The sequence below is a fragment of the Balaenoptera ricei genome, chromosome 13 (genome assembly GCF_028023285.1).
Source record: "Balaenoptera ricei isolate mBalRic1 chromosome 13, mBalRic1.hap2, whole genome shotgun sequence".
Classification (NCBI taxonomy): domain Eukaryota; kingdom Metazoa; phylum Chordata; class Mammalia; order Artiodactyla; family Balaenopteridae; genus Balaenoptera; species Balaenoptera ricei.
This window is the reverse complement of record NC_082651.1, coordinates 84,162,581-84,190,542: the sequence shown is the minus strand read 5'-3', so window position 1 is coordinate 84,190,542 and position 27,962 is coordinate 84,162,581. Positions and strand designations below refer to the sequence as shown.

The 27,962-nt window shown below is 36.6% G+C and overlaps 1 protein-coding gene across 7 annotated transcripts in view; it reads right to left on the bottom strand.

The window, feature by feature from the left end:
* ITSN2 (intersectin 2) overlaps positions 1–27,962 on the bottom strand; it is a 164,364-nt gene that overhangs the window by 48,819 nt on the left and 87,583 nt on the right. For all 7 annotated transcript variants that reach the window (XM_059893516.1, XM_059893518.1, XM_059893512.1 and 4 more), the window contains 6 exons: positions 27,214–27,311; positions 19,089–19,258; positions 18,636–18,780; positions 15,855–16,060; positions 13,816–13,880; positions 11,625–11,791 (listed from right to left, as the gene is read on the bottom strand). In XM_059893516.1, coding sequence (XP_059749499.1) covers positions 11,625–11,791; positions 13,816–13,880; positions 15,855–16,060; positions 18,636–18,780; positions 19,089–19,258; positions 27,214–27,311 — 851 coding nt within the window. The remainder of the gene's footprint in view (positions 1–11,624; positions 11,792–13,815; positions 13,881–15,854; positions 16,061–18,635; positions 18,781–19,088; positions 19,259–27,213; positions 27,312–27,962) is intronic.

The following is a 27,962-nucleotide window of genomic DNA, read 5'->3' as shown; positions in this document are numbered from 1 at the left end:
AGTTCCCTGTGCTGTACAGTAGGACCTTGTTGTTTATCCATTTCATATATAATAGCTTACATCTGCTAACGCCAGCCTCCCACTCCATCCCTCCCACAACTCCCTCCCCTTTGGCAACCACAAGTCTGTTCTCTATGTCTGTGAGTCTGTTTCTGTTTCATAGATAGGTTCATTTGTGTTATATTTTAGAGTCCACATATAAGTGATACCATATGGTATTTATCTTTCCCTTTCTGACTTACTTCACTTAGTATGATAATCTCTAGTTGCATCCATGTTGCTGCAAATGGCATTATTCCGTTCCTTCTTATGACTGAGTAGTATTCCATTCCATACATACATACATACATACATATATATACATACACACACATATATATATGTATATATGCCACATCTTTTTTTATCCATTCATCTGTTGATGGACATTTAGGTTGTTGCCATGTCTTACCTATTGTGAACAGTGCTGCTATGAACACAAGGGTGCATGTATCTTTTTTCTTTTAATTTTTATTGGAGTATAGTTGATTTACAATGTTGTGTTAGTTTCTGCTGTATAGCAAAGTGAATCAGTTATACATATACATACATCCATTCTTTTTTACATTCTTTTCCCATATAGGTCATTACAGAGTATTGAGTAGAGTCCCCTGTTCCCGGTAGGTCCTTATTAGTTATCTATTTTATATATAGTAGTGTGTATATGTCATTCCCAGTCTCCCAATTTATCCCTCCCACTGCATGTATCTTTTTGAATTATAGTTTTGTCTGGATATATGCCCAGGAGTGGGATTGCAGGATCATATGGTAATTCGATTTTCAGTTCTCTGAGGAACTTCCCCATACTGTTCTCCATAGTGGCCGAATCAATTTACATTCCCATCAACAGTGCAGGAGGGTTCCATTTTCTCCACACCCTCTTCAGAATTTGTTATCTGTAGACTTTTTAATGATGGCCATTCTGACCAGTGTAACGTGGTACCTCACTGTAGTTTTGATTTGCATTTCTCTAATAATTAGCAATATTGAGCATGTTTTCATGAGCATATTGGCCATCTGTATTTCTTCTTTGGAGAAATGTCTATTTAAGTCTTCTGCCCATTTTTTGATTGAGTTCTTTGTTTTTTGTTGTTGTTGAGTTGTATGAGCTGTTTGTATATATTGGAAATTAAGCCCTTGTCTGTTGAATCATTTGCAAATATTTTCTGCCATTCTGTAGGTTGTCTTTTCATTTTGTTTATGGTTTCCCTTGCTATGCAAAAGCTTGTAAGGTTGATTAGGTCCCATTTGTTTATTTTTGTTTTTATTGCCTTGGGAGACTGACCTAAGAAAACACTGGTATGATTAACGTCAGAGAATGTTTTGCCTATGATCTCTTCAAGGAGTTTTATGGTTTCATGGCTTATGTTTCAGTATTTCAGCCACAAATGTGATTTTTTAAATATTCTATGATGAAATGTAGCAATATGGGGAATATTTGCATAATTCAGTGATTCAATATTTCCCAAATGACCAATGAATGATGTTATCATATTAAGTGTGCAAAACAGACTGGTGAATTTTAATGTTACAGTAAGAAATGTTCACTGATATGGCTTCAGATTCCATGTTGCAACTAACCTACAACAATTTAGCACTTCTCAAGTTTTGATGTAGTAATGTTGAACAAGAGTATCTGCAGATATCTGCAAATGTTATTAATATACTTCTGTTTCCTCTCATATCTGCGTGAGGTTGAATTTTCTTCATATACTTCAACCAAAAGAATATACCATTCTTTTCACTAAACTTTTTTGGGGAGGGAGAAATACATAGTTATTTTTCATTAAAAGCATGTTATTTGGGGCTTCGCTGATGGTGCAGTAGATAAGAATCTGCCTGCCAATGCAGGGGACGCGGGTTCAATCCCACATGTCCGGGAAGATCCCACATGCCTCGGAGCAACTAAGCCTGTGCGCCACAACTATTGAGCCTGCACTTGAGAGCCCATGAGCCACAACTACTGAAGCCCGTGTGCCTAGAGCCTGTGCTCTGCAACAAGAGAAGCCACCGCAATGAGAAGACCACACACCTCAAACAAAGAGTAGCCCCCACTCGCCACAACTAGAGAAAGCCCACGTGCAGCAACAAAGACCCCACACAGCCAAAAATAAATAAATAAATAAAATAAAGACAATCCTGCAGCCTGTGGAACAAAAACCACATTCACAGAAAGATAGACAAGATGAAAAGGCAGAGGGCTATATACCAGATGAAGGAACAAGATTAAACCCCAGAAAAACAACTAAATGAAGTGGAGATAGGCAACCTTCCAGAAAAAGAGTTCAGAATAATGATAGTGAAGATGATCCAAGACCTCGGAAAAAGAATGGAGTCAAAGATTGAGAAGATGCAAGAAATGTTTAACAAAGACCTAGAAGAATTAAAGAACAAACAAACAGATGAACAATACAATAACTGAAAAGAAAACTACACTAGAAGGAATCAATAGCAGAATAACTGAGGCAGAAGAACGGGTAAGTGACCTGGAAGACAGAATGGCGGAATTCACTGCTGTGGAACAGAATAAAGATAAAAGAATGAAAAGAAATGAAGACAGCCTAAGAGAACTCTGGGACAACATTAAATGCAACAACATTTGCATTATACGGGTCCCAGAAGGAGAAGAGAGAGAGAAAGGACCCGAGAAAACATTTGAAGAGATTATAGTCAAAAACTTCCCTAACGTGGGAAAGGAAATAGCCACCCAAGTTGAGGAAGCACAGAGAGTCCCATACAGAATAAACCCAAGGAGAAACACGCCAAGACACATAGTAATCAAATAGGCAAAAATTAAAGACAAAGAAAAATTACTGAAAGCAGCAAGGGAAAAACGACAAATAATATACAAGGGAACTCCTATAAGGTTAACAGCTGATTTCTCAGCAGAAACTCTACAAGCTAGAATGGAGTGGCATGATATACTTAAAGTGATGCAAGGGAAGAACCAACAACCAAGATTACTCTACCCGGCAAGGATCTCATTCAGATTTGATGGAGAAATCAAAAGCTTTACAGACAAGCAAAAGCTAAGAGAATTCAGCACCACCAAACCAGCGCTACAACAAATGATAAAGGAACTGCTCTAAGTGGGAAACACAAGAGAAGAAAAAGACCTACAAAAACAAATCCATAACAATTAAGAAAATGGTAATAGGAACATACATATCGATAATTACCTTAAACGTGAATGGATTAAATGCTCCAACCAAAAGACACAGGCTTGCTGAATGGATACAAAAACAAGACCCATATACATGCTGTCTACAAGAGGCCCACTTCAGATCTAGGGACACATACAGACTGAAAGTGATGGGATGGAAAAAGATATTCCATGCAAATGGAAATCAAAAGAAAGCTGGAGTAGCAATACTCATATCAGATAAAATACACTTTAAAATAAAGAGTGTTACAAGAGACAAGGAAGAACAATACATAATGATCAAGGGATCAATCCAAGAAGAAGATATAACAATTATAAATATATATGCACCCAACATAGGAGCACCTCAATACATAAGGCAACTGCTAACAGCTATAAAAGAGGAAATCGACAGTAACACGGTAATAGTGGGGGACTTCAACACCTCACTCACAACAATGGACAGATCATCCAAACAGAAAATTAATAAGGGAACACAAGCTTTAAATTACACAATAGACCAGATAGATTTAATTGATATTTATAGGACATTCCATCCAAAAACAGCAGATTACACTTTCTTCTCAAGTGCGCACGGAACATTCTCCAGGATAGATCACATCTTGGGTCACAAATCAAGCCTCAGTAAATTTAAGAAAACTGAAATCATATCAAGCATCTTTTCTGACCACAACGCTATGAGATTAGAAATCAATTAAAGAGAAAAAAACATAAAAAACACAAACACATGGAGGCTAAACAATACATTACTAAATAACCAAGAGATCACTGAAGAAATTAAAGAGGAAATAAAAAAATACCTAGAGACAAATGACAACGAATACACGATGATCCAAAACCTATGGGACGCAGCAAAAGCAGTTCTAAGAGGGAAGTTTATAGCTATACAAGCCTACCTCAAGAAACAAGAAAAATCTCAAATAAACAATCTAACCTTACACCTAAAGGAACTAGAGAAAGAAGAACAAACAAAACCCAAAGTTAGTAGAAGGGAAGAAATCATAAAGATCAGAGCAGAAATAAATGAAATAGAAACAAAGAAAACAATAGCAAAGATCAATAAAACTAAAAGCTGGTTCTTTGAGAAGATAAACAAAATTGATAAACCATTAGCCAGACTCATCAAGAAAAAGAGGGAGAGGACTCAAATCAATAAAATTAGAAATGAAAAAGGAGAAGTTACAACAGACACCTCAGAAATACGAAGTATGCCAATAAAATGGACAATGTGGAAGAAATGGACAAATTCTTAGAAAGGTATAACCCTCCAAGACTGAACCAGGAAGAAATAGAAAATATGAACAGACCAAACACAAGTAATGAAATTGAAACTGTGATTAAAAATCTTCCAACAAACAAAAGTCCAGGACCTGATGGCTTCAGAGGCGAATTCTATCAAACAGAGAAGAGCTAACATCCATCCTTCTCAAACTCTTCCAAAAAATTGCGGAGGAAGGAACACTCCAAAACTCATTCTATGAGGCCACCATCACCCTGATACCAAAACCAGACAAAGATACTACAAAAAAAGAAAATTACAGACCAATATCACTCATGAATATAGATGCAAAAATCCTCAACAAAATACTAGTAAACAGAATCCAACAACACATTAAAAGGATCATACACCATGATCAAGTGGGATTTATCCCAGGGATGCAAGGATTCTTCAATATACACAAATCAATCAATGTGATACACCATATTAACAAACTGAAGAATAAAAACCATATGATCATCTCAATAGATGCAGAAAAAGCTTTTGACAAAATTCAACACCCATTTATGATAAAAAGTCTCCAGAAAATAGGCATAGAGGGAACCTACCTCAACATAATAAAGGCCATATACGACAAACCCACAGCAAACATCATTCTCAATGGTGAAAAACTGAAAGCATTTCCTCTAAGATCAGGAACAAGACAAGGATGTCCACTCTCACCACTATTATTCAACATAGTTTTGGAAGTCCTAGCCATGGCAATCAGAGAAGAAAAAGTAATAAAAGGAATACAAATTGAAAAGAAGCAAAACTGTCACTGTTTGCAGATGACATGATACTATACATAGAGAATCCTAAAGATGCCACCAGAAAATTACTAGAGCTCATCAATGAATGTGGTAAAGTTGCAGGATACAAAATTAATGCACAGAAATGTCTTGCATTCCTATACACTAATGATGAAAAATCTGAAAGAGAAATTAAGGAAACACTCCCATTTACCATTGCAACAAAAAGAATAAAATACCTAAGAATAAACCTACCTAGGGAGACAAAAGACCTGTATGCAGAACTATAAGACACTGATGAAAGAAATTAAAGATGATACCAACAGATGGAGAGATATACCATGTTCTTGGATTGGAAGAATCAACATTGTGAAAATGATTATACTACCCAAAGCAATCTACAGATTCAATGCAATCCCTATCAAACTACCAATGGCATTCTTTACGGAACTAGAACAATTCATCTTAAAATTTGTATGGAGACACAAAAGACCCCGAATAGCCAAAGCAGTCTTGAGGGAAAAAAACGGAGCTGGAGGAATCAGACTCCCTGACTTCAGACTAAACTACAAAGCTACAGTAATCAAGACAATATGGTACTGGCACAAAAACAGAAACATAGATCAATGGAACAAGATAGAAAAGCCCAGAGATAAACCCACGCACCTATGGTCAACTAATCTATGACAAAGCAGGCAAAGATATACAATGGAGAAAAGACAGTCTCTTCAATAAGTGGTGCTGGGAAAACTGGACAGCTACATGTAAAAGAATGAAATTAGAACACTCCCTAACACCATACACAAAAATGAACTCAAAATGGATTCGAGACCTAAATGTAAGACTGGACACTATAAAACTCTTAGAGGAAAACATAGGAAGAACACTCTTTGACGTAAATCACAGCAAGATGTTTTTTGATCCACCTCCTAGAGTAATGGAAATAAAAACAAAAATAAACAAATGGGACCTAATGAAACTTCAAAGCTTTTGCACAGCAAAGGAAACCATAAACAAGATGAAAAGACAACCCTCAGAATGGGAGAAAATATTTGCAAACGAATCAACGGACAAAGGATTAATCTCCAAAATATATAAACAGCTCATGCAGCTCAATATTAAAAAAACAAACAACCCAATCCAAAAATGGGCAGAAGACCTAAATAGACATTTCTCCAAAGAAGATATACAGATGGCCAAGAAGCACATGAAAAGCTGCTCAACCTCACTAATTATTAGAGAAATGCAAATCAAAACTACAATGAGGTATCACCTCACACCAGTTAGAATGGGCATCATCAGAAAATCTACAAACAACAAATGCTGGAGAGGGTGTGGAGAAAAGGGAACCCTCTTGCACTGTTGGTGGGAATGTAAATTGATACAGCCACTATGGAGAACAGTATGGAGGTTCCTTAAAAAACTAAAAATAGAATTACCATATGACTCAGCAATCCCACTACTGGGCATATACCCAGAGAAAACCATAATTCAAAAAGACACATGCACCCCAATGTTCATTGCAGCACTATTTACAATAGCCAGGTCATGGAAGCAACCTAAGTGCCCATCAACAGACTAATGGATAAAGAAGATGTGGTACATATATACAATGGAATATTACTCAACCATAAAAAGGAACGAAATTGAGTAATTTGTTGAGACGTGGATGGATCTAGAGACTGTCATACAGAGTGAAGTAAGTCAGAAAGAGAAAAACAAATATCGTATATTAATGCATATATGTGGAACCTAGAAAAATGGTACAGATGAACCAGTGTGCAGGGCAGAAATAGAGACACAGATGTAGAGAACAAATGTATGGACAACAAGGGGGGAAAGTGGTGGTGGTGGTGGGATGAATTGGGAGATTGGGATTGACATATATAAACTAATATGTATAAAATGGATAACTAATAAGAACCTGCTGTATAAAAAAATAAATAAAATAAAATTCAAAAAAAAATAAGTTAAAAAAAAAAGAAAAAGGTCAGCAGCCAAGGAGGAAAGATAAGGACTCTAAAAGACTGTCAATTTATTAGATTAAATTAAGGTGTTCAAGTTAGTAAGCAAGGGGCTTGGGAGGCTCTAGGATTTTTGTTTTGTGATGTTTTAAAGTTTTTAATATCTTCAGAGCTGAGTTACGTATTTGGTCAATCAATGACAAACCTATAGAACATCTATGATTTCAAGTTCTTAAAATGAAAAAGACTCAAGCCCAAGGAATATTACATAAGGGAATATTTTGGCTAAGACAAACAGGACTTGAGTAATATCTTCCTCTGTTTCTCAAGAATAACAAAATCTACCTTCTGCTTTTGGATGTAGTGTTTTAATTGTAGTCTACATCATTAATATAAGGATGTTAGAAGGGGAAAAATGGTCTTTTTTTTGGGGTAGTAATTTTGCTGGAGTGAACTGAATAAATGGCAATAACTCTTTAGGGAATTTTTAAGAAAAAGGAAATTATCATGATCAAATTCTGAACTAAGAAAGCAATGTAAGTTACTTTATTCTAAATTAGCACTTTACAATAAGGTAAACACAAAAGCAAGGATTTTATATTGTTTTCCTAGCTGCAGAAGATTCTATTCAATTCCATGAAATACTAAGGAACAAAGGACTAGTATCACAGAGTGCCTACTATGTGGTAGGCAGTGCGTAGTAACTTACACTGCATGTAATAATCCTCAATGAGGTACTAGTATCCTCATTTTTCAAATGAGAAACTGTGGTTCAGAGTAGTGAAGCAACTTGTCTGAGATAAAATCCAGATCTGTTTTAATCCAAGGCATGCAATCATCCCACCTCCCCACTGTGACCCCAGGGAGTTAGCTAGTGTCTGATGATGGATATGACACTCAAAAACATATAACCAAATTAATGCTATAAATGCCTTTAGAGATACATATCTTGGTACTTAAAGGAGAGAAAGAGAGAGCGATCTCACAGAGCTGGAAATGGCAAGTTCAGGCTTAGCCTTCTCAGTAGAGAACAGTCTGGAATTCCTTGGCACAGCAGAGTGGCAACCACCCAACCAGAACCCTTCAGCGCTGCCTCAGAGTCCTCAGAGACCAGTAGAGACACATCCCATCAGGACACGGGAGCTAGTTGAGTGTCCCTGAGAAAAGGCTAGGCCCAGCACAGTTCCGGCTTCGGCTACGCATACCTGCTTGCTCTGGCTCTTGCCTGGCTCGCCGGCGGCACCCATCTTATTCACTTGCTACCTTTTTCACTAATGCTGCCACTCGGGGTTTTTCTCGGTTCCTCCAAGCTCTCTCTCCCTCTCCTCTCACCTTAGGGCTATTGCACATGCGTCTACCTGAAACGTATTCCAGTCTATCAGGATTTTTAGATGGAATCATCAGAAACCGACTCTGGCTGATTTAAGCCTAAGAGAAATGGAGTGTATTGGGTGGCTCACAGAATTTCCAGGAAGGCTGCAATACGAGGTTTGGAGATTAGGAAGAGACAAAGCAAAGCTGGACAAACAGAACTTCAGGCAAAATCACACCCAGAACCAGCCTGAAGAGGGCTCCGCTGCCTTTGCCTCTGAATGCAACGCTCCCTTAGACAAGGATATCCTGGAATCACTGCTCCAACAAACTGAATGTTGCTACCACACTCATTGCCACCAAAAGAAAATTCTCAGCTCTGCTTTTTGGTATCACTAGTTCCTGATTCACTGCCTTAGACAGATGACTCTGACCAAGCCTGGGTCATGTTCCCAAACTCTAACTGCAAGGAAGGCTAGGAAAGTGAGTAGGTGGGCTTTGGAGAAGCCTGCCCCTTACCAAGACTCACACCGTGGGAAGGAATTCAGAGAAGGAATTCAGATGCTAAATAGCCAAAAAGTTCCACCCCTCATTTCTTCCCCTGCTTGCCTCTTCAAGACTGGCCTCTTTACAATTCAGGTCTTTGTTGAACCAGCTCCTCAGAGGCCTTCCCTTGACCACCTCATCTTAAAAGATCTTCAGTCTGTTGTTACCTGCACCATGTTTGTTCCTTCACTGTACTTATCACAGTCGATCATCATTTATTTGGACTGTACCTTTCATGAGAACCTTGACTGCTCTGTTCACCTGTTTCCTAGTGCCCCCGACCAAGCCTTACACAGATGCCCTCAGTGAACAGCTGTTGAATGAACGAGTAAGTGCATGAATACTTAAGAAGGCAGAGACTCTCTCTGCTTAATTTTCTCTAGGTTCAATGTAGCATTACGTTAAAGGAGTTTCCATACATTACACTGGGAATTAATCGAATTACTTTATAGGCGCAGTCACAGTCTTATTAATCAGTACAATACCATGTTCCATTTTGTATTTCCATTATTATTATTTTTTACTTGAGTGGTAACGCTTATCTTATTGGCATGAGATCATGCTATGGATTTTCACTAGGCAGTTTCTGCTCATAATTGGCCCACTTTTCTTACCTGAACACATAGAGATTTAAAAATAGTTTGAAAAGGTATATCTTGCTCTCTGTAACAAATCAGGTATAATCTTGTGTGCTATTATATGCCAAGTGTTTTCTTATAGAGAACTTCATAATCGATATCCAGACGTGGCATTAATGACTAATGACTTCCCGGCTACGTCAGGATCTGAGATCATTAAACCTTTTCAAGAATGTCTTCCCCACCACTACACTGTTAAGTCCCTTAATGGTGCCTTAATTGGGGCTTTTATTGACTGCAGCAGCTCAGTAAATATGTTTGTAATTCATCATTAGCTTTACAGTAATGAGTATAGCCACTCAGTCGCCACTTCCAGCAAGCTGGCTCCTGGCTCCGTGCCTCTGGACTTTGAACATGACTCTGGTCTAGAATCTGAGACCCTGACGTCTAGAATCTTATAGATCTTTGCATTTTACAGAATGTTCAACAGAGGCTTGGACACATATTAATTATTACTCCGTTGAATGTTGGCTACATGAGGTTAGTGGCTATTTTAAAGTCTCTTTTAAATGTGTCTGTGTTCTATCTCCACACGTAATACAGTGCTTGTAAACACTGCCTATAGAACTGCATCTGGCTCCTTGTCCCACCACCCTGGCAAGTCTAGAGTTTATGCTAAAAGGGCTAATCCCTTCTAAGGGTCCTTATCCCACTCGCAAAATTGTATACAATATTTTGTGTGTAGGTGAATTTACTCAAGGAGAGGTTGTAATTTTCACCAGCCTCTCTGAGTTAGAAAAGTTTAAGAACTACTGCTCCAGAGGCTTCTAAATCTCAAATTGTCTGTCGGAAGTAGAGGTGGAGAAAAATTCTACCTACATGCACACTTCCTCTATCCCTTTATTCCTAAAAGAGGAGAAGTAGTGGTAACAGTAATGATAATTATAGTAATAATAAACGTTCATTGGACACTTACAAAAAAATAATAATAAAAAATAAAGTGGGATAGGTTCTTAAAATGAGGAAAAAAAATATTTATACATATGTGCTTATGACTTTTATGTGCAAGAGAATATAAATTTAAAAAAAAATAAAATAGGGCTTCCCTGGTGGTGCAGTGGTTGAGAATCTGCCTGCTAATGCGGGGGACACGGGTTCGAGCCCTGATCTGGGAAGATCCCACATGCCGCGGAGCAACTAGGCCCGTGAGCCACAGCTACTGAGCCTGCGCGTCTGGAGCCTGTGCTCCGCAACAAGAGAGGCCTCGATAGTGAGAGGCCCGCGCATCGCAATGAAGAGTGGCCCCCGCTTGCCACAAGTGGAGAAAGCCCTCGCACAGAAATGAAGACCCAACACAACCAAAAATAAATAATAAATAAATAATTTAAAAAATAAAAAATAAAAAAAAATAAAAATTAAAAAAAGCAAGTTATTTATGTCATCATATAATGGGTTTAATTTTGTTATTTCAAAATGAATTAATAAATATTTTTAAAATTTCTGTTTTAATTTCTAATATGGAAAGTATTGCTAGATATAATCCATATATTTTCAGAAACTTTGGAGTCCCTAATAATTTTTAAGAATGTAAAAAGTTCCTGAAACCAAAAAGTCTGAGAACTGCTGCACTATATCATACTAGTGGTGGGATGAAAAGCAGCAGAAACTCAGAGTGTGGGCTGGGTCACATTAATGTCAGAGCCTTAAAGATTTACAGACTTCTTCAAGGCAGTCCCTTGTAAGCCTCCCTGAATCCAGACCATTCCCTAACTTCAGTTACCATGAGGCCCAGCCCTATCTATGGCTCTTGTCCTTGGAATTTCATAGAAAGAGTTTTGCCCTTACCTCTGTAACAGGATCCCTATAATAAACTACATTTTACTGGAGCTACCTTAAGTGGTTTCCTTGTAACCAAAGCAGCCTGACCAAAACCCTATACATGCATCTGTTTTAAATATGAACCCTGATCAACAGGAATGGAATGCTTCTGTTTCTATATCAAAATAACTCTACCTCGTGATCTTTTGGTTTGACGTAATTTGATGGAAAAATTCCAGTTCTAGCTCCGATACTTCCTGTCCACCATTCTCCATCTTTCTGGGTCACCAATATTTCTTCACCTTCAGTGAAAGTCAAATCTCCAGGTTCTACACTTGAATACGGATAAAGTGCAATATACTCTGTAGGAAACAAAGCAAAAAGAAACTAGTTTTGGCTGCAAGGTTACAGAAGTAAAAAAAAAAAAAGTTGATCTCCAAGATCTTGAGTAATTTTGCTGGAAAAGACGTTGTGACTTAAGGAAACCTAATGTAAAGAGATGATAAGGTAGAAAATGGAATGAAGTAATTATTTAGTAATTTCTTCGAAAAAGATTACGTCTTTGACTGAACATAACACTTTATCACAGGGTTTCTTTTTTCCCCAACTGTATTGTCATCACCATGATCATCATCACCATGTCACAGAGAATAACCCCAAAACTACAAATAGATATCAGTATCTTTACAGAGAGTCAAGACATGAAAAGTTTTTTTTAACCTTCTTACATAAAGTATAGTTTAATCTGCTAAATTCTTTTCTCTTTAATTCTTTTACATACAGTTATGGAAATGCCCACTATTCAGCTGACATCAGTACAGAGGCCAATTTCCATCACAATGGTCCAGCTCCTAGCACAGTGCTTGGCATAGAATAGATGCTCAATAAGTATTTGTTCATGAATAACCTTAACGGAAATGTCTAAGTTTTTATACTGGCTTTGTTTTTTTGTTCTGATGATTACTAGTACTTAGAAGAAACAGTCAATGACCAGGTTTTAGAAGTCTCTTTTTCTTTCTTCTAGTACTATTTGTATTTGTTGACATGAAATTTGCTCTGTAGATCATAAACTGGAGATGGCCAGAACCAGTATCCAGAAACTATTTACTATCCACATTCCCATATTATTCAATTTAGCTGACTTAACAAAATGAAAAATGATTACAAGGTTAAGTAAGGTATGTTGCAACAAGCGAGGTCCTTTCCAAAATGCTCCTCACCACTTTCCTAGGATCATTCCACTGCAGCTATTCCACAGTAAACCTCTGGTTCCAGCCTTGCCGGTGACTCGAGTTCCCTAACCTTTCACAGCTGAGCCTTGGCTCATACCTTTCCCTCTGTCCACCAAGCTTTCTCTTCGTCACTAAGCAAGAACCTACTCATTGTTTAAGATGATTCAACATGGCCACCTCTTTGGATTCATAGGTCCTACTCAAAATTATGTTTTTGTTCATTTATTATATAGAATTTATTACAATTATATGCCTAGCCTTCCCATTTTACTGTGAGCACTTGGGAAATTGTATTTTATTCATCCGTATATATTTCAGGCTCTAGCATACAATCTCTAATGTAGTAGATACTGAATAAACTGTTTAATTTACCATTAAACTGATTTTCTTGAGCAATATAAACAAAATGTACTTAAACTGTTCAACTAATTTTACAATGAATATATAATTCATTTATAAACCTATACAACTATTAAATAAAAATATTGTCTGAAATAAGGGTAGACATTTTTCAGCACATTATCAAAATTAAGATACTCAAACAACCCAAAGGGCAATAAAAAATTTCTTTGTAATATTTATGATTAAAGTGTATCTTGATTTCAAATCCTACTTAATGATTTATATGGTACACTGTAATTAAAATGCAATTCAGGGAATTCCCTGGCGGTCCAGTGGTTAGGACTCTGCACTCTCACTGCTGAGGGCCCGGGTTCAATCCCTGGTCAGGGAACTAAAAATCCCACAAGCCGTGCAGTACGGCCAAGAAAAAAAAAACAAACAAGTGCAATTCATAAACAACTAAATGTACTGAAATTTCCTTATATTCTAAACATCTATAATCTAGATATATAATAAAAGGAAAACAAAAAACTTCATGCTATCTCATTGCAACACTTACCTATGATCTTATTTATTGAGGCAGTCTATGCTGAATTTTTATAGTACTGATTTTCTAAAAGCGTCAAGTATTTTCAGCTATATATTTTCTATATCCTCAATATTCATGTGAAATAGAGGGGGAGCAGGTTTTCCTAACCTCACTTTAACAATGAAGACACAGAAGCAAGGAGAGTAACAACTGTGGGAAGTCAGATAATTTAGTCAGTGGCTAATTTGACTTCCATCTAATTTATAAATTGCCAAAAGCTCACCTTCTCCCACTGTACAGGCTGCAGAGGTAGGTTTCTTGTTTACAGCTGCATACACAGCTTCTGGTCTGCCAAATACACACACAAACAGATTAAAAATAATAATAATAAAATAACCAAAAAAGACATCAACAAGTAAATAAACAAGAAAGGTGATTTGACGAAAACAGGAGGTTTTAGCAGTGCATTCTTTTAAGGGCTAAAATTAACTGAAATATTGTCTCAGTACACAGGCTAGAAATAGCCTCATAAGCAAAATCCTAGTGGATTAAGAACTGCCTACTTACAAACTACTAAATTTTTTAAATCTATTGAAGTAATTTCAATATGATTTATAAATAGTTTTTCAAATGTGAGATATTTTGCCTTTCTAAAGTAACTTAAAAGACATGAGACACTGGTAAATGGGCAGTTATTTGGTAAAGCACACATGGGACTTGGCTCGGTTTAGAGAAAAATAAGGGCAATATATAAATTTTACTACTTGTTTAAAGCACAGTACATTTAAAAATATGTAAAAATAACAGAACTTTATTTTTACATTTTGGAACATACATAGCTTTTATTTCCAACTTAACCCAGGAAACTGTTTTCAAAAATCTGGAAAACTGTGGCATTTAAGAACTAGACATCTGTAGAATACACCAGGGCTCCCCAGGACCTGTGAGTAAATTGTATAGTGAAGCAGTTTACAGGTTAACAGAGTGGACCCTTACTACAACTCATGGGCACACAGAATGGACTGCCTTGCTGAATTCTCCATTACTGCAACATTTCGAGTTGCATGCCTTATCTGTTAGAAAAGATCAGTAATTGAATGAAAAGTTAGAAGAAATGTCCTTTAAGGCATTTAAACTTAATCCCTTTGTGTTTAAGTTTTCCTTCTCTGTAAAATGCCATGGAGTTTAAATAAGGTAACTACTATAAAGGGTCTAGCACAGCGCCAGCATACACATCAGCCATGTATTATTGTTGTTCCTGTTATTACACACTCTAAATCTAAAATTCCATGTCAGGCTGAAAAGTAAATTTCTGCATTTGAACTGAAAATTGATGCATAGAACCTTAGCACTGAAAGGATTTTTAAAGATTTTTTAGTTTATTATTTTCATTCAATCAATTAAAAAACTAGAGACCGAGTAGGTTACCCCATACAGTCTGGCAAAAATAGCAGAATCAGAACTCAAGGCTCTTGATTTCCAAAGACCCCGTTCCTTTTCAATAAATCATTTTGCTTTTCTATTTAGATCAACCTCCATATAAAGCACAAGTGATAATTACCCACAGCTATATTAGAGTACTTATTTGTTTGTATTAAATATGTTTGATCACCTGACTCCCCTACAGACCGGGAAACAAAGGCCAGAGACCTTATCTGGTTTTGTTTTTTGTTCACGCAGAAGTTCATTCATTTGACTGTCCTTTCATTTGCTTCTCTCCTCATTTACTAAGCAAATATGATTGAGCAGCTACTATGCATTAAGATCACACTAGGTATGGAAACACTGAAAAATGAACAAAAAAGACGTGAATCCCACCCTCCTGGAGCTTATGACCTAATAAGGGATATAGGTAAGAAAGTAAATAACTACAACACAGTGTGTCATGAGCTGTAAGAAACGTGATGTTCAGGGAACTCTGGAGGACCAGAGATGGGAACGCCTCACTCTGGCAAAGGCGAGGCCCTCGGAATTGATTTGTCTAAATATTGACAATTTACAGTAAATAATAAGGGAGAAACCTCCAAAGGAAATGAAAAATAACTTCTCTAACTGACCTGACGTTAGTAATAAAGAAAGCAACAGATCTAAAATTTTAAGCACTTTGAAAACTTTAGGAATCTGAAATAACTAGAATAAAAGATATTCTAAAATTGGTACAAATCATCTGAGGTATGATTTTTTTCACTCTAGGAATCACCCTTCTGATATCAAACTCAAGCATAAACTTTTAATTTTCCTGCACAGCCAACTGTACTGTGGCTGACTCATCAGTGAAAATACCAACATCCACGCCTCATGTAAACACACAAAAATGCTTACTCTTCCCGCCTGACTTCACTCCCAGGGATGATTTTGACGTAAGATTTTGGAAACCATCCTCTTCCTCCATGCACCTCCCCAAACCACCAATTTTCTTGCTGCTCCAAGACAGTAATGATATCATGTTTTGAGAAGTTCAAGTGGTTATCTTTCTTTGCAGTCCAGGAACAAAGGGCCTGTGCTTTTAGGTTTTCTACAACTTGTCCCTGTGAAATCAAAACCACAAAATTAAAAACAAACAAACAAAAAACACAATGGTAACCATGATTTTTGTCTTCCAGTATATAACATACTTACTGTTCAAACAGCAGACCAGTTTGGTGTGGTGGTGACTTAATATCAATGGTGACTTAATCTACTAACCGACTTAAAATTATATATGACAGACAACCACCTGAATAGCCTTCTGTGAAGTTAAAGACCCAACACCTACCATTCAAGGAAACATCTTGGCACTAAGTATCACAGGTATGGAAGGTAAACCCTGGGTACTCAAGAAGTGTACTCATAGATCCATCAAGTGTGTATCATAGAACAAATGAAAAGGGAAACCCTTTCTCTCCTCCAGTTTCCAAAGTCTCCTCACTGCAGTGGATTCTGTTTATTCCACTAGGAATGGAGATGCAGTTGTGATGGGCCTCCCTCCACTTTTCTGTTTTCTGTCTCATAATGTCTTCGTATTCTTATTCATCCTTCCTTCTTTCCTTCTTCTCTCAGAGGAAGGAGTGTTTTCATTTTGTTGATAGGGCTAGCCTCTTTACCTGTGCTCTAAACTTTCTATCATGTCCTCCCACCTTCTAACAATATTTTGTAACACTGTGAATTCTCTCTCTTGAATCTTTAATTTTCCACTTCTCTACTTACTTCTACTTCTTTTTTATAATTTAAAAAAAATATTTATTTGGCTGTACCGGGATCTTAGTTGCTGCATGCGGGATCTTTAGTTGTGGCATTAGGGATCTAGTTCCCTGACCAGGGATTGAACTCAGGCCCTCTGCATTGGGAGTGTGGAGTCTTAACCACTGGACCACCAGGGAAGTCCCCTTACTTCTACTTCTAACTTCCTTAAAGAAAGAACAGTCTTAAACTTGCTTTCCAATTTCACCCCTCAGTCCATTCTAATTTAGGTTCTGTAACCATCACAATACTGAATCTCTTGACAAGATCATTGATAACATCAGAGCCAAAAGCTTCTTGCAAACCCTTACCTTCTCTGATCTCTGAACAGTGCTGACATCACTAAAACCCCTGCAGTTCGTGAAGTTCACTCTCTGGTGACTGATGGCTCCTCTTTGGTCCAGTCTCTTTCCCTTCCTGTTTTACATGATTTCCCTAAATAATCTGATGTATGCCTATGATTTCTCAAATCTGTATCTTAATTATAACTTTATCTTTTGAGCTCCAGACTTGTAAATCAAGCTGCCTGCTGGGCCTTCCCAGCAGGTTGTCCCTCCTACAAATACCTAAGTTGCACGTCTGAAATGTAATCATTTTTAGAATCCACAAAACCCACTCCTCCGGTACTGCCATCCTCTCAGTTACTCAAGCTAAAGACCCTGAAGAGGTATGTTTAACTCCAACTTCTTCCTCACTCTTCACATTCAATGAATTGCCAATTTTGTGCTGACTCCTAATACTCTTTTAAGTCCATCTCCTCTTCTATATATTTTCATTACTGGTTCACATCATCTGTTACTTAGCTATTGTAATATCCTCCCTTTGTTGGTCTCCTCCATTTGCTTCCTTCCACCAATCTGGCCTCTATACTACTGCCAGAGTTATCCTTCTAAAATATACACTTCAACTCTCCTCTTAAAAACCTTCATGGGCTTTCCACTGCCAGTTGCTTAGCATGGTATTAAATGCTTCACAAATAAACCTCAACCTCTCACTCCAACTTCACTTAACCCTTTCGCCATGAATCCTGTACTCTAGCCACACTATAAACAATACTTGTTTCCTATAAGCTCCTCTTGTTAACATGCCTCAGTAACTTTTCCAAAATTGTTCTTTCACAGGAATAACTTTCCTTCTTTGGTGAAAGCTTGCTCATTTTTGAAGGTTCGACTAAAATGCCTTACCTATTGTGAAGCCTGCTCCAATTCCCACAGATTGAATTGAAATGCTCTCTCCTCTGTATACCCCTCAAGATTTCATAAAATATCTTTATTACAACACTTCTCATACAGTTATTTATTTATATGTTTGTCTTCATTAGATTATGACTTCTTAATGGCAGAGTTTTTTTTTTTTTTCCATTAAATTTCTAGCACATAATAAATGCCTGGAACCTGTGGTCACACAATAGACATTTTTTGAGTGAAGGACTCTATTCTGATGAAGTCTGCAATTTCTTTTTAATAATGTTAATGGACAATGCTGGCATCTTGGTTACATCTAAACCAGAGGCTAAACATATATATAACACAGCTCTCACACAAATGACTTATTTAAGGAAAACACAAACATAAAAACCCCAAGCCCAAGCTCTGCTTACAATAACTATAAATTAAGACTATAATCAGATTTGTAAAAATGATATTTTGAGCTCAGAAACCTTAGCTGGTAGCAACTTGCTACTATGAGAATAAATTGTTGAGAAACCTCTAATAATAATTTCTTCAATTTCATATCACATATGAATGGTAAGAAAAGAAACTAAATGATACAAACTCTGGTTAAATGAGTAAATGATGGCCTTGTACAGAAATCTTCATTCTATTTTATGTGAACCAGGAGCAATGTCAAAGAATAAAACACAAGAAAATTAAAGATACATACCTGTCCATGAATAGGTGATGTAGATACAGGGGACACGGTGCGAGTAAAAGCTGATTTTTTCTGCCATGATGTGTTAACAGTTAGGCTTGAAAACGATACATTTTGATAATCAGTCACTGATGTTGGTTGATTTGAAGAAAGTGATCTATGAATATAACAATATGACATAAGTATACTTAATTGTTTAGAATCTAATGAAGTACTACCAATTTATCTATTTGTATATAATATACATTGTGTTGAAACACAACTTAGGCAAAAAAAAAAAAATTTATGAACTACTGACCCATGTTTTTATTTACTAAACTTCAGAATTGAATTTGGAACAAAAGGTACTCTTAGAGAGTCCAGTGCAGATTACAATATGATTAAGTAGCAGGTTGACACAAATACATATTAGGTGTTCACACATTTGCAGAGACGTGTAAACTCCATTATTAGCTAAAAACTTACTCAGAAGTTGAGGTAGCAGATAAAGACACTGTAGGAGGAAGTAAGGCCTTCTTAGGCGACACAGATTTTTCAGACGTTATTTTTTCTACATAGTTGCATGGAAACCAGCCAAAATTTCCTTGAAAACTACCATAAAGCCAACCAGGTTCTCCTACGGTCTTTTCATCAACCTATGGAAACAAAAAGTAGGGTTAACAGTGGTTAGAAAGCCACTTATTTACAAAGGAAAGAGATGCAGACCACCGTCCAGCAGCCTAATTTTCAGAATTAAGTCCGTCTAACTAAACAGCTAAAGCACTTTCTACAGTAGATTATTATCTCTAATGACAGACAAGGTGCCTTTTTAAATTTAAATTTTTAATTTTATCCAAGTTAATACACAAAAATAGTTTACATTCCTATCAGAGTCTTTTTGAACTCTCTAGGAGAAATAGAAAACTTTTTCTGAATACTATTTTCTAACTGGTAAAACACAGAGGTAATTTATAGCTTCATTTCTTATCCCAGACATTTCCCTCCTACAGTCTGGCATCCTCTGTCCTCACAGCACCCCTTCTTCCGCTTCTTGGTCCTCTTTCCTTTAAACACTGCTGATACCTCAAGTTTTATCACTGTCTCTCTTACTTCATACTATACACTTCTGGAAGAGGCCCACTCACTTCTATAGTGATCAGTTCTTTATACGATATATTTGCAGAACTGACTTCTTTTTTCTAATGGGATAAGCCTGTACTTTCAACTACTTCCCAGATATCTTCAACTGGATGATCCATAGGAACTTCCAACTCAAGTCTAAGATTGAACTTGTTTTCTTCCCCAGTCTACTCCTCCTAAATTCCTGTATCTCTGTTATTCTTACCATCAAAGACTTAGTCATTCTAAATAAAAAATCTTTGGATAGGGAGGGTGGGAGGGAGAGAGATGCAAGAGGGAAGAGATATGGGGACATATGTATATGTATAACTGATTCACTTTGTTATAAAGCAGAAACTAACACACCATTGTAAAGCAATTATACTCCAATAAATATGTTAAAAAAAAAACAACTTTGGCTCTTACCTCTCTTACACTTCCATATCCAAACTGTGTTGATTTTGCTTCTAAAAGCTCTTTCGAATTTTTTTTTTTTCCAACCCTACCCTCCTAACCTACTTCAGGCTTTTTTCATTTCACACCTAGACTACTGTAATCTTTACTCATCCTTCAAGATTCTGTTAACTGCCCCCAACCTAGGTCATATCTCATACATACTGTCATGAGATAGCATGCATTATCATACTGTGTGATTCTTTATTTACATGTATCTCTTCCATTTGTCTGTGAGCCTTTTAATTGATACTCATTGTCCAGCATAATACATATTTGCTTAATTCATTGAATAAATATGCCAACTATGTCTCTGTTCTCCACTCCATTTTCTACACTTTTCAGATAACCTTTCTAAAATAGATTTGACAGTGTTTTATCTATCAAAATCATGTAGAATTTGTATGGTGATTCCATATCCATTAAGATTTTTAAAAACACTTTTTCTGAGGTATAATTAGCATATTATAAATTTCATATTTAAGGTATTAAATTTGATAAGTTTTGACATATGTATACAGTTGTGAAAAATCACACAACCAAGATAATAAACATTATCTATCACCCCAAAATGTCTCCTTTTGCTCTACTGAAAGCACGCCCTCCCACTCCTCCACTTGACCCACACCCCATCTCCAGGAAAACACTGGTCTGCTTTTTGTCATTATAAATTAGTTTGCATGTTCTAGAACTTTATATAAATAAAATCACACAATATACATCCCTTTCTGGGGGGTCTGACTTTTACTCGGCCTATTATTTATTATTATTTTGAGATCCATCCATGTTGTAGTGAATGTGAATAGTTCATTTCATTTTATTGCTGAGTAATATTACATTGTACGATGTACCACAATTTGTCTATCTGTTTACCTACTGATGGAAGATTGAATTGTTTCCAGTTTCTGGCTATTACAAATAAAGCTGCTATAAACATTTGTCTTTGTATGGACATATGCTTTCAATTCTCTCGAGTAAAGATCTAGGAGTGAGAGGGCTGGCTCATATGGTAGATGCATGTTTAACTTATTTTATTGATAATAATGACTTTATTGAGATATAATTCACCATACAATCCTCCCACTTAAAGTACACAAATCAATGGATTTTAGTATATTCACTTATGCAACCATTATCACAATCAATTATAGAACCTTCTCTATGAAAAAGAAACTTTGTACTATGTTGTATCTAAGAGTCTAAGAAATCCTTGAGCAGCCCAAAGTTGTAAGGATTTTCTCCAATGTCTTTTTCTAGAAGTTCTACAGTTCTAGGTTTTACATTTCAGGATTTACCTCTGATCTATTTTGAGTTAACTTTCATATATGTTGTAAGGAATAAATCAAAATTCATTTTTGTGCATATGGATATCCAAATGTTCCAATGTCATTTGATTTTTTGAAAAGACTAGGACTTCCCTGGTGGTGCAGTGGGTAAGAATCCGCCTGCCAATGCAGGGGACACAGGTTCGAGCTCTGGTCCAGGAAGATCTCACATGCTGCAGAGCAACTAAGCCTGTGCACCACAACTGCTGAGCCTGCGCTCTAGAGCCCACGAGCCACAACTACTGAAGCCCGTGCGCCTACAGCCCATGCGCCACAACTACTGAAGCCCGTGCGCCCTAGAGCCCGCGTTCTGCAACAAGAGAAGCCACCGCAATGAGAAGCCCGCGCACCTCAACAAAGAGTAGCCCCCGCTCGCCGCAACTAGAGAAAGCCTGCGCAGCAACAAAGACCCAATGCAGCCAAAAATAAATAAATAAATAAATTTATTTTTAAAAAAAAGACTATCCTTTCTCCACTGAGTTGCCTTTGCACCTTTATAAAAAATCAGTTATATAAATATGCAGGTGTAGATCCATTTATCTATTCTGTTCCACTTGTCTATTTTCCAATCTAGATACTAATACTACACCATCTTGATTGCTATAACTTTTATAATAAGCCTTATAATCAGGTAACATAACATCTCCAACTTTGTTCTTCTTTTTCCAAAGTGGTTTGGTTATGAATCAGCTTGTAAATTCTTACAAAAAAGTGGAGAAGAAGTACTGAGATCTTCCTGAATGGAACACTTGTAGGATAGAGCTTGAGGATTTGCCCAAACTGTTCTCATTTAAGTATTATTTCCTAAGCTCTGTTATTTATCTAAAACAGAGATAATTTAGGAAAAAAAAAAAAGATGTTAAAAATATATACATATAATATGTATAAAAACTCTCAATTAAAAAGGGCTACCATTTTAATACGTCTGATGAACTTAATGTGATTGAGAGACACTGATATTGCTGTTTGTTATCTTGTGCGTGAGACCTATTAGACGTGTGAAAATACTGACCCCTTGGAAAAGAAGTCTGTGTTAATATAATTGTACATTCTATGTTGTCATATGTAGCATATCACGTAGGCAACTGTCTGGCTGTACTTGGAAGACTTTTTGAAATCTGATTGCTACTCAATGATTTTCTGTTTTAAAGAGTGTTAAACAGATCACATATGCAAGTAATAAGGCCAAAAATCTTAACACCAATGTATACAATTAAACCGCATAGCTTATATTCTTAAAAAAAAAAAAAAAAAGCCTGGTGGGAGTTTGATTGAAACTGCCTTGAAACTATAGAACAATTTGAGGAGAATTGCTTTCTTATCAATACGGAGTCCTCCAATCCATAAACATGGTATAGCTTTCCATTTATTTAGGTCTTCCATTCTTCTCAACAATACTTTGTAGTTTTCAATAAACAGGTCTTGTACATCTTTTGTCAGTTTTATATCTAAGCATTTCATATTTTTTATGTTACTGTAAATGTTATTTTTAATTTCAATTTCTGAATATTCATTGCTTGTATGTAGAAATACAACTAATTTCTGTATATTGATCTTGTTTCCTACAACTTTGCTAAACTCACTTATTACTTCTAGTAGCTTTTTTTTTCTTTTTAAGATTCTATGGGATTTTCTACACAATCATGTCTTCTGCAAATTAAATCTTACTTCTCCATTTCCAATCTTGATGTCTTTTATTCTATGCTGAGTCACTGCAGATCCATTACAATTTTTATCCTAGAAGATCCCATCTCTCTAGTTTTAAGCTCTTCAAAGTTCAAACTTCTTAGTGTAGAATTCAAGGCCTCTGAAATTGTGGTTTCTTTGTCAAGTACCAACTTACCTTTCTAGCTTCATCTCCTAATATTTGTCCCATATTCTAGGCAAATGGTTATGTGACATTCTTTAAACACACCAGGCGCTCACATGCCTCAGTGTTTTTGTTCAAGATATTCCTCCTGCCAGAATTTTGTCGGGTTTAGGGGAAAGAACACAGACTTTGGAGTTAAGAGAACCATGCTTCAGTCTTAGCCATGCCACCTGGCTGGTAATCTGCTGTAAGGTAATGAATATCATCTAAAGCCTCAGTTTGTTCATCCATAAATTTGGGGGGAAAATACCTGTCCAACCTTCCTCCAGGTTATTCTGAGGATTAAATTAAGAATATTTATAAAAGTGCTTAGTAAACTGTAAAGCTCTAAACAAGTATAAAGCATAATACTCTGAGCCCTTTCTCCATCCTATCCTTGGGGAAAATGTTCCCAATGCTATTTGGTTGTGTTACTGCTTCATCTTCTGGGTTCCTATAGCACTTTATTTCTTTAAATGGTTAATCTAAACATACCACATTATATTTTGTACAATTATACATATTTCATTTTTCTTCCTAAACTTTGCCTTCCTTATTCATTTTTATATATCCCCAGTAGGCACATGGCTAGAAACTCAACAAACGTTAACTTGAATGGACTATTCTAAATTAGATAAACAACAGATTCAAAGTTTAATTAATAACAAATGGACTTATTATCAGGCAACTTCATTTGTGTTTCTGGTAAATAATTCTCATTTTAATGCCATACGTCTGGCTATTTATTACATCATTAATGAGATATTCAGAAAATCCCTCAATCTAAGCTGCTTTGGTTAACTACATAGATAGTATCATAACTATCTAATTACCATAAAATGGTGTTCTGAAATAGAACGAAAGGAACCATTGATAAAATATTATCCTGTAGATCTAGTTAAGACTAGTTTAAAATAGCTAATCCAGAGCACTAAAAATGAAGGCAAGAACATAATAAACCCTGAGGAATATGCAACCTAAACCTGATTTAAATATTTGGTCTAAAGGCAAGGAATCACTGAAAGGTATGAGTACTGGCATTCAAACACTAACTTCCTCCTTTTCTTACAAACTTTTAAAAGCAAAATTTCTTTAATACTATTTCCTAATATTTTCAACCTTCTGAAGAAGAAAAGGCCCAATCATTTATTATTCAGAGTTAGACCAGGTTGGCTCTGTAAGGGGTCAATTTTAACCAATTTCATACCTGTCGTTTATAATTCTAACTGATTTCTAGTTGTCAATTTACATAGAGAGTTAAACTAGAAAATTTTACATAAATTCTCACAGGCCTAGGGAAACTATTACTTCAAAAATAGCATTAACAGATAAGGATAGAAAAATAGGTTGTCATGAAAAATGTTGCCATGGTTCAGTGGAATTTATCGTATTTTTCACTTTCACTCAAACCTCCTCTGCCACCTTCATTCGTTAAGTTGACCAGATGTTGCCTCCTATCTTACCAACAATACAGAAGCCCTCAGATTTGACCTCACCTCTACCTCAGCACAAGTTATGATCCCATCCATCCCTTTGTCCAGCCCTCCAATCACAAAGGAAAATGTATCTAGCCCTTCCACCTCCTCCTCTTCCTGTGCTATAGATCCCAAGCCCTCCAGATTATCAAGAATCTTCCTCCTCTCCATCCATTGGTCAGAACAGAGAAGTCTGACAGGGAGGCATGAGGTGCCTTCCTGAGTGCTCTGTGTTCTGTATGTTGAAGTGAGTGGTGGTTTCAAAGATCTATATACATGTACAAATTATTTGAGCTGTACACTTATGGTTGTACACTTCACTCAATGTAAATTACATTTTAATTAGAAAAAACACCTCCCTCCATTAGTGATTTACTCTTTCTGGTATGATTAACCCTTTTCCTCTGCAGATCCTTTCTATTATTTAAACTTGCTCAAGCTTCTGTCAAGTTAAAAAACAAAAAACAAAAAACAAGAACAACTTCCCTCAACCCACATTCCTCATTATTTACCACCTTTGCTTCCTCCCCTCTTTCAAAAGTCAAGCTCCTTCAGAGAGTTTCATATATTCATTGTCTCCTCTTCCTCCCTTCCAACTGTTCCTCAACTCACTGAAATCTGGCTTCTTCCCCCACCACTCCACTCAACTAATACTCTTCTCCTCAAGGTTAACAATAACTGTGCTGTTGTTAATCTAATGGTTATTTTTTTAGTACTGTCTTATTTTACATGTGGACCACTCTTCTCAAATGTCCCTGACACTAAACTCTGTTTTGTTCCTACCTCTAGTCATTCTTTTATGGCTCCCCTTCCTCTAACAATCCCTTCCATGTCCGTGTTTTTCAGGGAATGCATCCTCAGTCATCTTCCCCCTTCTTTATTACACCCTTGGATGAGCTCTGCCACAGTCGTCTTCAATAACCATCACAACACACTGATGACATACAAACTGGCCTCTAGATATCTCTGGATATCCAACTGCTGCCTAGAAATCTGAAACTCATCCCAAACTGAACTCATTATAATTCCCACTTAAATTTCCTCCTTCTAATCTTCCTCTCTTAATGAATGAACACCATTATTAACCAAGCTGTCCAAATCAGGTATCTGGTAGTAACTCATGACTCATTCTTTACATCAAAGATTCGGCAGAGAACACAAGCACTCAAGAAACTCCAGCTAACATTATGTTCCTGCTGTCACTACCACCAGACTGGCTCTCTGACCGTGGGAGACGTCTGCTCTAAAGCTGGTAGCAGTCTACACTCTTCCTTCCTCTACTTCTTTAGGATGTCTGTCTTTCTCATTAAACTATAAACTCACTAAGAGCAGAGACTGTCTTGTTCACTATATCCCTAGCCTATCATAGCTCCCAACAAGTATTTGCTGAAACAAATAAAAGATATAACCAAAAATATAAGTAAGCTCTTGACCAAGCATGCCCAGAGCTAGGCTACATTGCTTCATTCTTGGACACTACCTCATCATCACCAAGTAGAAGAGGAGGAACGGCAGGGCCAGAAGCCTGTGGACTCAAGCTCCTCAGCTGAGGAGCAGCTATGGCACTGTCAGTGTGGCAATGGCAACAGAAGGATGTGTAGCTGGGGATTGTCTTGAGCATTTGAATAGATGGTTCTGGTAAACCCTATTCCAAGTATCATTAAACATTTGCTACCTAACTGATAAAATACACCAAACTGGTGACAGTGCAGGTTACAAAAGAAAACAGACACTGGCTAGGTATTCTAGGTAATATTGCCTTTATTTACTAAGAAGAAAACTGAAGCCAGGATTAAAATTGAAGCCGGTATGCTTCTAAAGCCTGTATTCTTTCCAGTAAATCACATAGCTCTGTCAAAATGCTATTCCCTGCATCTTCTCTTATTCATCCATTTTACATGGTTTGTGATTATACAATAAAAATCTTTTTGTTCCAAGGAACAAGGGTCTGCATCTAGTTAGAGCTACAGAACTTAACTCCTTCAACTCTTTTAATGGTTGCCAGAAAATAACCAGTTCCCCCAAATTTCATTGGTAATTTATTAAAATAACAAAATATCACCTTTTATGACATAAAGCAGTATGGCAGAGTGGAAAGAACACTGGATTTGGAAATCAAAAGACATGTACTTGCACCCCACATTGGCAGTGTGGCAGTGTGCTGCTGACAGTTACAACTTGTGTTAAGTCTTACTACCTAGAATATGGCAGTAATAATAACTGTCCTATGCAGCTCTGCGGTATGTCATAAGAACCAAATGAGGTAATGCTTAAGATATATTTTTAAAATGGTAAATCACTATATAATAGTATACTCAATATTATTATAGAAAGTAATATAGTACATTGCATTCAGCTTATTCATGAGAAAAAAAGATTTTGTTTCCTACCTGTATTATATCCCCAGAATTAAAACTCATTTCGTCATGGTTCCTTGCTTCAAAGCAATATAATGCTCTGTAATTTACCAAAGCACGGGCTGGCTCACCTAAAGAGAAGATAATTGTCATTATTTGCTTCTTTCATATATACACATTTTTGCTATGACTCAATAAAGAGCTTGAAAAGAAAAAAACTGAGCATCAAACAGTATCATGAAAATCCATTTAATATAGGCTTGTTAAAATTTAAATATTTTCAATAGTCACAGAATCAATATAAAAACAAACAAGGATATTCGTCTTAAGTAGGAGTCAGTAAAACAAAGAGATGGTTTGCAGGGTGTGCCATGCCCATGGATGAGGGAAGGTGGGGTGGTAATTGAGGTGTGTCAAGTGGAGGGAGACTAAGTTGCAAGAGGCTTAATTTGATCTGAGAGGTCAGAATATCACAGGGAAGAAGAGCACAAAAGGGAGGTCACAGACAGAAGGTTAGTCAGTAAACAGGGTTGACTACAGATGTATCAGTATGGTTCCAAAAAAAAAAACAGTACAAGAGTTCACAAGTGTACTAGACAATAGATGAAAGATATTTTACTTTGCTCATTTGTAGAATAAATGCTTTAACTTAGAAAATTTACAACACATTGTATCATTAATAAGGATTCAAAGGTTTGTGCATTCAGAAGAAATACAATAATATTTAAAGTATTTTAGGAACGCACTCTGGGGTGTATCAAAAACAATGTATATCTTTTGAG